Source organism: Arctopsyche grandis, chromosome 10 (assembly GCF_051622035.1).
Source record: "Arctopsyche grandis isolate Sample6627 chromosome 10, ASM5162203v2, whole genome shotgun sequence".
In the NCBI taxonomy this organism is placed as follows: domain Eukaryota; kingdom Metazoa; phylum Arthropoda; class Insecta; order Trichoptera; family Hydropsychidae; genus Arctopsyche; species Arctopsyche grandis.
The window spans coordinates 20493672-20506866 of record NC_135364.1 but is presented as its reverse complement, the minus strand read 5'-3'; the positions used below and the strand labels follow the sequence as shown (position 1 = coordinate 20506866).

The following is a 13195-nucleotide window of genomic DNA, read 5'->3' as shown; positions in this document are numbered from 1 at the left end:
TAATTTAACATTCTGTCTCGCCACGGAGTCCGATATATACATATATGTATATTCTATCGAGCTCCTCATGATACAGGACGTTTTTTTTTCAACTTAGGCTATTTTCGATGTACATATGTATGTATATAAAAATGTATTGATTATCCAGTATATAACGAAAGGCAAGCTAATTCATTAATATTAGTCACACCCCAGCAGAAAGGTTGCTGATCGCTAATGTATTCAATGACATTTGAGACTGAATATATGGAAAATTTCAGAAACACTTTCTTCGAAAGAATATTGCTAATTAAATGCAATAGGAATAATGACAAATTTGGGTGCGGGAGTTCATTGGAGGTAAACAAAGGCGAACATGACGCATGCACAACTAATTGCAGCCCGTCAGCTACGACCTGTCCAGTCCAACGCTGTTGCCTCTCTTTCCTACTCGCTGGTTCGGTCGCGAGACAGAAAGAGATAGGCATAGTTGACCTGCGCTACTTCGCATAGCGAACGAGGTCATGCTGCTGATGCTCGCTGCTTCTACGACCGCAGCAGCATCACTCCAACTAGATCGCTTTACGTAACAGAAAAATGTTGCAGATCAAAAGGTTAAATCGCCACTAGATTGATCGATGCATACCTAATCCCAACGTTTTATTTATCTTCGCATTGTTTTTGAACGGAGAAACAAATATTATTTTGTTTTTCTGTTTTTAAATGCAACTAGCTGAACCCGGCATGCGTTGCAATGCCACAATAACGCATGCAATTCCCGTTTCCGTTCCCGTTCCCATTTGTCGGAAAAACGCAGGCAGCGAACACATTTGAAATTATTAAACTGTTTGTTTATTTTGGGTCTACCTCACAGGACCGAAAGTGAAAAGCCCGAAAAAGCAAATATCGGAAGGCAAAGATCAAAAATCGAAAGATCTTTAGTCGAAAGATAAAAAAAGGGTGCATGGTAAACGGTACTATGTATATATTCGTAATTTCTAATTCGTGCATCAATTTCTTTCCGAAACCAGTCGATTCAATATCTCTAACTTTATTTTTATTCGAGTTTCAATCACTTTTCGAAACCACCCGTTAAAATCAACGGGCCCAACACTAGTGTATCTTCTATATATATAAAAATGAATGTCTGTGTTTGTGTGTGTCTCGAATAGGCTACTAAACCATTGAACCGATTACGATGAAACTTTCAGGATTTGTTGTGTGCATGTCCGGGAAGATTACTGTGAAAAAAAACGGGAAAAAACGGGAACGGAAACGGGAAAAACGGGAATGAGTGCCATTGCAACGCAATAATTTCAAATGTGTTCGCTGCCCGCGTTTTTCCGACAAATGGGAACGGGAACGGGAATTGCATGCGTTATTATGGCATTGCAACGCATGCCGGGGTTCAGCTAGTATATAATATATATGAATGGCATGCGGTGAAATTATCTCTCTTTTTGTCATAAAGCCTTGTTTAATGTACGCGCGCAGGATACGGGAAGAAAAGCCTGTTCCTCTTGTTCCTGTTGTATCCTGCTCGCGCAAATTAAGTGAGGATGTACTACGGGGGGAGAGAGACTTTTACCGCACGCCACTTATATACATATATACTAACCGTTTTTCATATGTATGCATGGTAAACGAAAATTTTCGACTTTTTAACATTCGGTGCGGTGACGGTCACTCGTTTATTTTACCCTAACAACGCAGGCGGAGACGCCAAAACATTTGAAATTATTGCGTTGCAATGACACTCATTCCCGTTCCCGTTTTTGGGCGATTTTTTTTACAGAAACCATCGCGGGCATACAACACTATATTAACCCCCGTAAGTTTCATTGCAATCGGTTAAATGGTATAGGAACGCATACGTGACAGACAAACATTGATTTTTATATACATTTATAGATAAATTTATATACATATGTACAAGTTTAATACCGTAGGCGTCGCTCGGGGGGGGAAACCCGAAATGTAATCATGGGGAAATATACATCCTACAGATGTATAAAAAAATAATGCTAACATTGATTTTTATATATATAGACTAGTCGTTACATTGGTTTAGGACCAGAGAAATGTAATATTAATAGAAGTGGCTTTAGGTGTTCTTTTGTTGTCGAGTGACATTCTGTCCACGGACAGATCTAAATAATTTTAGCATCAGTCGTATTTGACGCTTGGTGCTCGACGTATGTCCGATAAAAACTTCTCTGTTTGTTTATATTACTCGCAAGATGGGCAAGCATCGGTAAAAATTGCACAATACATTCAAAAACACACACAATAAACAACATGGGATACATTTTTATAAGTAAATTGATCCGATTGTATTCCATGCGATGTAGCGTATTTATAGAGACGTACCGCGTAAAATTTACAACAATTATTTATTCGTAAGGGCCCCTCTTTTCTTATTACATTTAAGACTATTTAAAAGCAGTTTATTATAATTAAACGAAGTGAAACTAATAAATACCTTGTAAAAATCTAAATCTAGAGATGACTCTATTAAAAATATTAATCGGAGCAAAGGAAAATGCCTACTCAAATAAATAAAAAAAGTATTCCTATTAAATGTAGATCTTTTCAAATAAGTAGGTAGAGTATCGGTACAGCTCAAAAATGATTCTTTTGTTTTTTGTTTCATTTGTCGGTTTGATTTATAAAAATTTCGTAGATATAAATTTAAAAATCAATCTAGTTACTTAACTCTCTAGTTGAATTTACCCAATGCCAAAACCTAGCTAAACTACTTTCTAATACCTGAAGATTCATCCCGCTTTGAAAATTGACAAATATGTATATAAGAGTTGCTAGTTCAATATTATAGATTGGGATAAGTTAAGATTTTATCTTGAGATGATCAATAATTGTTGCAAATCAACAAAAGCATTTTTAAAAATGAACGAAAAGGTGTTAAAAGTACCTTAAATGTGGATGAATTAGTTTGAGAATCCCAGAGCGACATTTTATACTATTCATGTTTCATCATATATATGTATGATGAATACCGAGAAATAAAAAAACAAAAGATAAACAACATTATTATTTTGAAAATTAAATTATGTGTATTCTCAAAACAATGTCAATAATAATAATTACATACAAATAACATTAAATGTGTTGAATGCATATTTTTATTTGATAATAAAATGCTACCATTTATCAAAATAAATAAATATTCTTAAATGGGAACACTATCATTATGTGAAATTATAACAGTATCTTTGTGTATGTATTTTAAACATTATGAATCATTTGACGTGAGCTACTTTTTAATCAACTTTGACGGCCTATTTGCAAATCTTAAAACAAAAATAATCATAAAACAGCGGAAAAGTATGTGAATCAACATTGATTGGATATAAAACCGCAATTTGGTGTTGCACTATAAACGGAATCGAAAATTTGCACAAAATAAACACATTAAGTGGACAGCGGAGAAGTGAATTACATTATTTATATTGAAATAAACATGTTTAAGTTTAAATATATATAAGGAAAGTTACCATCAAAAATAAACATAATCTTATTTAAATTGAATACATGTAAAGAATATGAATTTTAGCATAAACTACCACACCGCCGCACACTTTATCTAAAACATACTGAGTACAAATGTAACAAAATGAAACCATATTGAATTCGTAGTAAATATAATAAACACATTCACACTGTAACACGCTGTTGTATAGTATTGTTACACATTTTGAAACCATTTAAACCATATGAATCGGTCAAAAATAAACATATTTGATTGATTTTTCATATCAAATCACTTCAATAGTAATGAATTTGAAACATGAGGATTTGAGAATCATAAATGTACCTATTTATATATATAAATATACATTTTTTAATGCACAAAATGTCAATTGTGCAAAATTAAGCATACCTGTATAAATCGCAATAAAATTGCGAGTGGATCAATAATAAAAACCTAATTGTTAAGAAAATTAGACTGCATTTAAAGTCAAGTAGTAAACATTTGATTCAAAAGATATCCAGTGTCCTTGATAAATGTATGCACATGTACTGTAGTCTAAATATAGTCATTAACCTTGGTAACTATTGCGCAAAAACGACAAATATTGAATGATGAGAATTGTTCCATGGGGGTAGGTGTGCGGAAAATGAGGGAAATTCAATCAAAATCAACATTTGACATTTGACGTTTGCTGGCTTGACATGTGGCCTTTGAGGCAAAAAGTGGATTTTGCAAGCATACTCTCAATTGGAGAAGTTGTCTGGGGTATCGTGGCACTGGCGGGCTTCTCTGGGGTATCGTGGGGGAGGTGGGGAGGGGCGCAGAGTGAGGGGGCGCACCCTTCACCCCTCTTTGAAGAGGTTATACTGAAATGAAACTCACCAGACAGTGCGATGGGTGCGGCTGCGCGACTGCTCGATTGAGATGGGGGCGGAGCGCTAGCGGCGGGGGCTCCGGGGTGGAAAGGAGCGGAGAGCGGAGAGCGGGGAGCGGGGAGCGGGGAAAGCAGCTTCCCGTCACCCGTCACCCGTCAGCCGTCAGACGTGCGGTTGCGGACCGCAAACGCTGGATCGACACACCTGTCGTCAAAACACTCCCACTCCCCACATTTTATTAGTGAATAATAAATCCAAAAAACCTAAAAATATATAATAAAGTCGATAAATAACGCATAGAAGACACATTTCATCATATAAAATTAATTTGACCTCATAATTAATTGAAATACAATAAAAATGTACAAATTTTTTACTGTTATGGCCAAATCAAAATAATTCTTTATTATTGGTTTTTCTTAATTTGGATTTTTAATCAATAAACGATATTGCAACTCTTCAAGAAAACTCCGCTATCGAAATATATAATAATATTTGCATTACATGAGACAATAGCGACATAATAATAGTTCATATCCAAGTTTTAAGTTAAAAACATTATTATGACAAATTCGGTTTGGTGATTACGGTAAACGGACTACTAGTCATATGTGAACCAGTCACAGGAACCGGACACATTTGATCACCCGTCACACTAAAACTGGTCACGAGAAAACTAGTCACACCCTAAAACTGGTCACGAGAAAACTGATCACACCCTAAAATCGGTCACGAGAAAACTGGTTGACCGATTTTAGGGTATAACCAGTTTTAGGTGTGACCAGTTTTCTCGTGACCAGTTTTAGTGTGACGTGAAAATGAATCCGAAATTATATATGATTTTCCGGTCTCCGTGACGGGCTTGAATGTGAAATACCGGAAAACGCAAATATCGGAAGGCAAAGATCGAAAATCGAAAGATCTTAAGTCGATAGATCAAAAAAAAAGGGTGCATGGTAAATGGTAAATACTCACTTAATGTACGCGCGCAGAATACGGGAGGAAAAGCCTGTTCCTCTTGTTCCTGTTGTATCCTGCTCGCGCAAATTAAGTGAGTATGTACGCGAGTATGTACCGTTTACCATGCACCCTTTTTTTTGATCTTTTGACTTAAGATCTTTCGATTTTCGATCTTTGCCTTCGGATATTTGCGTTTTCCGGCATTTCACATTCCGGCCCGTCGCGGAGACCGGAAAATCATATATAATTTCGGATTCATTTTTTTTCCAATGAGTAGATGAATAGTTAAAGGACAATATTTCATCTGTATTTATCGATCTGCGGATAGTTTTACCATTTAGATTTTACGAGATGTAATGAATTCGGTTCGGTGATTACTAGTCAAATGTGAACCGGTCACAGGACAACCGGTCACTCTAGATCGGTCACACGTGATCACTCGTCACACTAAAACTGGTCACGAGAAAACTGGTCACACCCTAAAATCGGTCAACCAGTTTTCTCGTGACCAGTTTTAGTGTGACGGGTGATCACGTGTGACCGATCTAGAGCAACCGGTTGTCCTGTGACTAGTTCACATATGACTAGTAGTCCGTTTACCTATGAATTTGTGTAATTAACTGGCTGTGCAGTCGTCGTGTGTCGGCGTTCAGCGATCAGCCCAACTGCCATTTGCGATTTGAAACGACAGTTTTAGACGAGTTGATCGCGTCACGCTCGACGTTACATTCTACATTCCTAGCCTCAGCTCCAGCTGACTCCGACTCCAGCCTTAGCAGCGTCTGAATTGTTGGCTCGAAGTCTAGGTTGAATTCGCAATGCAGCAATGGGAGTACAACGCGCGGAAATGCGGCACTCTGACGCAGTCTCCACCCAGAGATTTCTTCTTGGACCCCAATCAGGCAAATATCACATTTCAGCGACTTATTTTAACCGACTCCACTCAAACATATTTAAACATAAAATTTATTATATGTGGGCGTACAAGAAATTGTTTTTTCGGAACAAATATTAAATATACAATAAGAATTTACTCATACAAAATGTTGAGTAAATTCATCACAGAACCTAATAATTGTTTTTTTTGTCATTTCTGACATGTTTTGCTAAGAGATTACTCAAACTTCAAAAGCTCAACTTAAGTTCTTTCTGGAATGAAATATGGTACAATTTTTATTTCTTCTCTATTAGGTGTCTTAAAAAATTTCGTAATATTGTATAATACATATAAATACGTAATATGTATTGAATGGCACATAATATCAGGTAAAAGCTCTATCCGGGGTCTTATAGAAAGATCCGCCAAAATCGCCCCAACTTCGCGCGTATCCCGGCCACGTCTTTTTGTCTCCTAAGATGGTTCGAAGAGCTGCTAATGTAATATTTGACGAGCTCATGGATACGGAACAAATATTTAACGAGAAATGAATACTGATATCATTGATTGAAGAATTGAAAACCGTACAATCATATTATTTATTTATATTTATGGTGTCAAGAAACCGCAAAAGGTAATGACTAAAGAATTAGAAGTTTGCATTGGCAATAGTGGCAGCCATTTTGGCGGATCTTTCTATAAGACCCCGGATCGAGCTTTTGCCTAATTTCAATCCAGCGAGGATTTTGGAGTCCATTCCAAGACAATTCCAATTGAATCAGGTTTATTTTCTCAGCATGCTTGAGTAAATTTAATCTAATACAATGTATTATATAAGATCAATGGTAACCGGATCAAACAGAACACCGAAACATAACATGTCCAATCAGAACAAGTCAAAAATTAAACAACTCGATATGTCGTATCTATTTATTAATGAAATATAAAGTCAATGAAATACAAAAATAAAAATACTAGATACCAAAAATTTTATTAAAAATAATATAATACAAATATGAAGATTAAAAAATTTATCAACCATAATGAAGAATGAACCATTCCCATATTGAGCTTGTTCCAAGAATGCATATTTGCATTATTCCCAATCTTCCGAAGTTATTTTCAACCGTAATACTTTAATATGCATATGTATATAAAATTGGCCATTGGGCATAAAAGCCCCAATTTATCTTCTTGATTTTGATATGCCTGCATAACTGTTGCCAGTTGATTACTAAGGTTATCATACATTGATATGCAATAACATAGATGGGGCCTCACCCTCGAAACTTGTCTCTCTTTTGAAGAGTGCACTCTCTAAGTAGCTAGCTGGTTTCCAAGTAAGAAGATCGTATGACATTTTTCGAAAATGCCAACATGCTCAGTGAAATTGTGAAACAATTACTCATGAAAACATAAAATGAAGAAATAATGTTTTTCGGCGCTGAAGGAAATTTAGAAATCAACATTAAGTTTAAAGCTACAAACTAAATATTGAAGTGTCAGCTTCAAAAGTTGAACCTTGAGGAAGTCACTAATTTATTTATTTAGGTAAAAAAAAAATTAATGTAATATTTAATGATGGTTTTATTATTTATTTATAATAATAATAACAATGAAATGACCAGTGTGACCTGACAGATTGCCCCAAAGCGTCACACCAGTTTTACAAAACAAAAGAAAGAAAATAACAAAATAAAAACAATAAAAATTTCAATCATTCATCTCATTCAAATAGTCTCGCGTTGAGTCTCAAGAAACTAACCAGCTCATCAGCATGACAATTGAAAAGGTCCAAATGCCCATCAATCACATTAAGGAACCGGATTTACAAGAGACGAGTTATTGAAAGCAGACGTTTTCGCAGGAATAGGTTGGAAAAATAAATGTTGACGCAAAGCTCTATCGCATTCAGGCGCCGAAAATTTAAATTCCAATAAAATCGAAGGGTTGTCAATTCTCCCCTTTAATACTCAAAAGAAATATTTGGAAATGGCAATAATTCTTCTCGAAGATAGTGAGTCAAAGCCTAGCATACCTTGTAAAAAGGCAGTGGGAAATAAATAGGGGAAATATTTATATTTCTTCATATAAAGGCATCTAAGAAATATTATAGTAACATACATACATGTCTAGTTTAATGGTGTGTATAGCCAGATATTTTTTTCTTATTATGGCTATTTGATTTTGTGGCACGCGGACTATCCAATAAAATAAAGTTATGTAGAACTTCGGTATACGTGGGTTGCCGACCACTGTATTAGACCATTCCTTCCTTTTTTTTATTACTTCCCCTGCAAGTTTAACCCCCCGCTCCTCTCCATTGTTGGGTCCACTTTCTACAAGCAACTTGTTTGCCATGTCTCATCTATATCTATGGTCTCATACCTTTTTATTACTTCATGATGGCCTGTATGGGCATAGCAATGTTAGCCCTTTGAATGCTGACCAACGTCGATTGGCGTTTTGCTGACAAGTCTTATGAACCTGCAAAACGCCGATATGCGTTGTAAATTTTGCATGTAAAAGGTAAACAAGAATACTACCCGCTAAGCCTTTCCAAGTAGCATTGAAAAAAAAATGCATTGAACATGGGTCGTGTAATCCGTGTCAATGTTTATATAGACTGGTTTACACGGGAATTCCTGAATTTATAACCATAGCAGAATTTCTCGATGGAAATCCCTAACTGCCGAGTATTTTAGATTGTGGCTTGGCATTTAGATTGTGAGCATTACATTTTAACAACAATGAAGAAGATGGAACTAATTTTGGAAAAATACATTCATTAATAGACTTCTTTTGTTTATTTTATATCGTTGCAAGATACATTAGAGAGTCTAAACACACCTTTAAAAAACTCGAAATCCTCAACAGTAGTTATCTAGGGCTTGTTTAGATTAGCTACAATTTTTATACCTGCTTTCTATTGGATTTCTAAATAATTCTAGTTGGAAATGTTGGCCAAATTTTTAGCGTGGCGGGCTTTCAACCGAAAAGACGTTAGCACTCAAAGAGTTAATAATAATCACTGACAAGCAATATCTCGTCTCAATCCATGTAATAGATTCCAAATGTTTGGGTGAATACAATGAGTTTAAGGCGTTGTGAAAACTTTCACAACAATTTTTAGTCTTAGGGCATCTCTTAGCAGCAATTTCAAAATGATCCATTATTCTAATTGAAAAGAGATGTGATATTCCTGCAACTTCTTCGAATTAGGCTGTGAAGAAATAATTTAGAATTTCAGTGTATTTATCCCTGTTCGGAAATATGGTGATACAACAAATTATTTTTAACTTGTTCCGAATTATCATCGTTGTGTTTCTTAGTGGACGTGTTCTGTTTACTCATGGAACCAAGATCATTCGTTCATTCAATGATTATTTTTCTATACGCCTAGTTTAGCATTGAATTAGATTATTTTATGTTTAAAAACCAATATTCTGCTTTCTATTATCACTTGGATTGATTATATGTCATATTAATCGGTATTATATTTCACAGTTTGTACATGAATATGTACTTCATCAAAATATCAAAATAAAACATGAGATGGCTACCCCAGTGTCAGACTACAAAAGAATTGAAACTGAGGCGGTGGTTAAAGAAGAGATTACATTTCACGAAAGAAAACAAAGACGCCGATCAATGTCGGTTCATGCCAAAATGCAAACAACTAAAAACCCGACGAACACTGTGAACCATCTTGCTGAGAGCATGGAGAACATAAAGATCTTTTCGGACACTAGAAAATTGGACCAAAGCAACTTTCGCAAACATCTGGGAAAGAAATCTTCATCGGTTTCATCTCTGTATAATACTTTGAACAAAAAGTATGTCTCAACGGCAGAAGCCATCTATCATTTACAAAAAGATACACCTGAAAGATTCCATTCTTATTCGAAGAAAAAGGAATTCCAATGGTTGGATGCTTCCTCTCGTAAAAGACCCCAACTGCAGTCAACAATTCCGCACTCTCCAGCCTTGCTGTCGAGAACTAGAAACAGGCCCACTACAGCTTTGTCTCAAAAGCAAATTGAGGAGCTCGAGCTAGAAGAAATCAGGAAGCATAAAATTAAAGCGCAACCCATTCCACAGTTCGTCTGTCGCCTTGCTCCTGTTCAGCGTCGTCCAGTCACACGGCCGGAACCCTTCAATTTGACAGAAATCAGAAAAAAGCCTCAAGTCAACAATTCGCCTGATAAGGGTTTCGTTGCTCGCCCCATGCCCAAACAAATATACACTTCTGCGCCGGTTTTAAATAAGAAGCAAATCCCCATTACTATACCAAAAAGTCCAAATATCACCAAAAGTCAAAAATCAGTATCTCTAGAACACGTCGCATCAGGAATGTCGTTGAAAAATAAGCATAACAAATATGAAGGACATACGGGAGTACCTTTAACTGATAAAACAAAGCTTCAGCCTGTGAAACCGCAACCTTTCTCATTTGAAGAAAAAGACAAAGAGCGACAACTGAGAAAACTAGAAAAAATTCAGAAAGTGTTCGAAGAAGAAAAGAAATTGCGCGAATTTCACGCAAATCCGATTCCCACAACCGTGCTCAAAAAAACAAAAATGAATTCTTCACATTCGCCGAAAAGTTGCAATTCAGACTCAAGCAAGGCCGAAAATAAAGAAAACAAACCCAACAACATCAACTGTCCGACGTTCAAAGCTCGGCCTGCTATCGTTCTGTCCAAAAAACCGTTTGTTCCGATTCACAAAGAAAAAGTACTAACCGAACCCTGCCAACGTACACTGACTACAGAGCAACGGGCGAAAGAGAGGGAAATGTACGACCTGAAAATGAAAGAAAAGGAAGAAATATGTGAAAATATGCGAAGGCAACGAGAAGAAGAAGAAAGGCGTAGAGAGGAAAAAGAAGTGCTCGCATTGAGGGCCACACTCGTCCACAAAGCAGCACCAATTAAACAGTACGCGCCCATCATAATCCATCCGTCCAGCGTCGAACTCACCACTGCCAAATCACCAAACTTCTCCCATAAATAATAAGACAACTCGAACCATTCATTTAAAAATATGTGACATAACTTTTTATTTTATTCAATCCTTATGATAATCTTTTAATTTTTAGCATTATATGAAGTATATACTCAGCATATTATAATTATGTTACTTTACAATTGTCATTAATTAGATTTTTTGAATTTGAAACATTTAAACATTATTTAAGACGAAAGGCGAATCTTAGTTCTTCTCCTTATCAATAATAAACAAATGGAAGAAAAGATGCAGCTTTTTAATTTACATCCGAAGATCGAAGAGTCTCTTGTCGGACGATTTTTACAATTTGATTATTATAAAATCTATTAAATACGTACGATTTTTTTTTTATTTGATTTAGTAATTAATGTATAAAATATTGTTATAATTGATTAGTGCTTGTATATAAATATTTTGAAATAAATTAAATATTACACAAAATGGTGTGTTTTCGTTGTTTTGGGGATATATGTCTGTATGTATGTACAAAATAAAATGAAAGACTGGAGTGCTGAAAAAAATTATATTTTATGATAAATTATAATTTACAATATTTGTAATGCATACTTCCCCAGTCTTACCTTAAGCTATAGTTTCACAATCTCGCATAGAAAATAAAGCAACATTAGACTATCATATAAACTTCAGCAATAGTTGTAATACACTGAACTGAAAACAGTTATGTGAATAATGCCACGAGTTATGTCGAGGCATTTTACGTAGTAGTATTATATAAACATTTTCCGCTATAATAGAAAAGGATCGTTACTACAACAAAATTAAAGTGCGAATATATTTATATATTTTTAAGAATAGCTCTACAAATGAGACAGTCACTAATCTTGTCAGGTTAGGTTACAAAATACATTTACATTTAGTAATAAAAATAAGGTTCGATTGTCTTTAGCCTTCGAGTGATTGGCTCCATCACCCGAGAGCTAAATTTACAATGAAAGAAATGCAGCGTTCATTACAAATAACAAATATCTAAAATATCATTGCGAGCGAATGTTAACTTTCTTCTTTATATATATTTTACATTATATATATAGTAAATGATCAATCGTAGACTTATCAAGATCTGTATAAACAAACTTTTTTTATTTTTTATCATTTTCGTTTACAAAGCAATTCATTTAAACCGTAACATGTGCTTAGACATATACACACACACACCAGCGTACGCACACATATGGCCGGGCCGCACTGTGCAACTTTGTCGCACGACACGAAAAAATGTATGGAAATGTGAACGACAAGCAAGTAGACGGGTGCGGCATGCCCCATCTACCTGCATGCATTGGTCTGGTCGCCCTCAACCAAGTTGTTCGCGAGTTGAGCGGTGCAGCCCCGCCCATACACACACTTGTATACATGTTTATCATTATAGGTGAATTGAGGAGAGTGATACTCGATGCCGGTTTAATATGAAAACAAATATTGCACAAAATTAATAACATTCAAATGAAGTTCAATGCATTCCGAAATATAACCACCTCGGAAATAATCCTCAATGTAGATATACTTTCACCGTACAATTATATAATATACGTATATATATATATATATATATATATATATATATATATATATATATATATATATATATATATATATATATATATATATATATATATATATATATATATATATATATATATATATATATATATATATATATATATATATATAATGCAAATATGCATATAAAAAGACACACCGACATACACTTGTGCATCAAAGGTATGTATGCGTGTATTATGCATTTAAATGCATGCATACTCGACCAGCCTAACCTGACTTAATATGTCCACATTCAGTGTATATATTTTTTGACTTAACTAAGAAATGTCACGGATTACAATAAAAATGAGTAATAAAAAACTTATCTCCTGTTTCTATAACTTTAGATAAAAAAATAGAATAAGTATCCAATAGCAAAATGTACACAGAATAAATGTTGCAAAATTATGTATTTCTAGATACAAAAAACCTTATAAT

The 13195-nt window shown here is 35.0% G+C and overlaps 2 protein-coding genes across 2 annotated transcripts in view; one reads left to right on the top strand and one right to left on the bottom strand.

Moving 5' to 3' along the window:
• Positions 1-4515, bottom strand: part of rdx (BTB/POZ and MATH domain-containing protein rdx) — a 127813-nt gene extending 123298 nt beyond the window's left edge. Inside the window, exon 1 of the mRNA XM_077440116.1 lies at positions 4355-4515. The gene's annotated coding sequence lies outside the window, so the exon portion shown is untranslated. The remainder of the gene's footprint in view (positions 1-4354) is intronic.
• A 1420-nt stretch (positions 4516-5935) lies between these two features.
• Positions 5936-11560, top strand: LOC143918362 (targeting protein for Xklp2 homolog). Its single transcript, XM_077440229.1, has 2 exons — positions 5936-6209; positions 9692-11560. Exons 1-2 carry the CDS (start codon positions 6126-6128, stop codon positions 11198-11200), a joined length of 1593 nt encoding a protein of 530 aa, XP_077296355.1. The 5' UTR covers positions 5936-6125; the 3' UTR covers positions 11201-11560.
• The last annotated feature ends 1635 nt before the right edge of the window (positions 11561-13195 follow it).

What these genes read in the sequence shown, in the direction of transcription:
- LOC143918362 (XM_077440229.1), top strand. Translation starts at nt 6,126, where the DNA reads ATGCAGCAATGGGAGTACAACGCGCGGAAATGCGGCACTCTGACGCAG. An exon ending in TCTTCTTGGACCCCAATCAG is followed by an intron (nt 6,210 to 9,691) that starts GCAAATATCACA and finishes TATATTTCACAG; the next exon opens with TTTGTACATGAATATGTACT.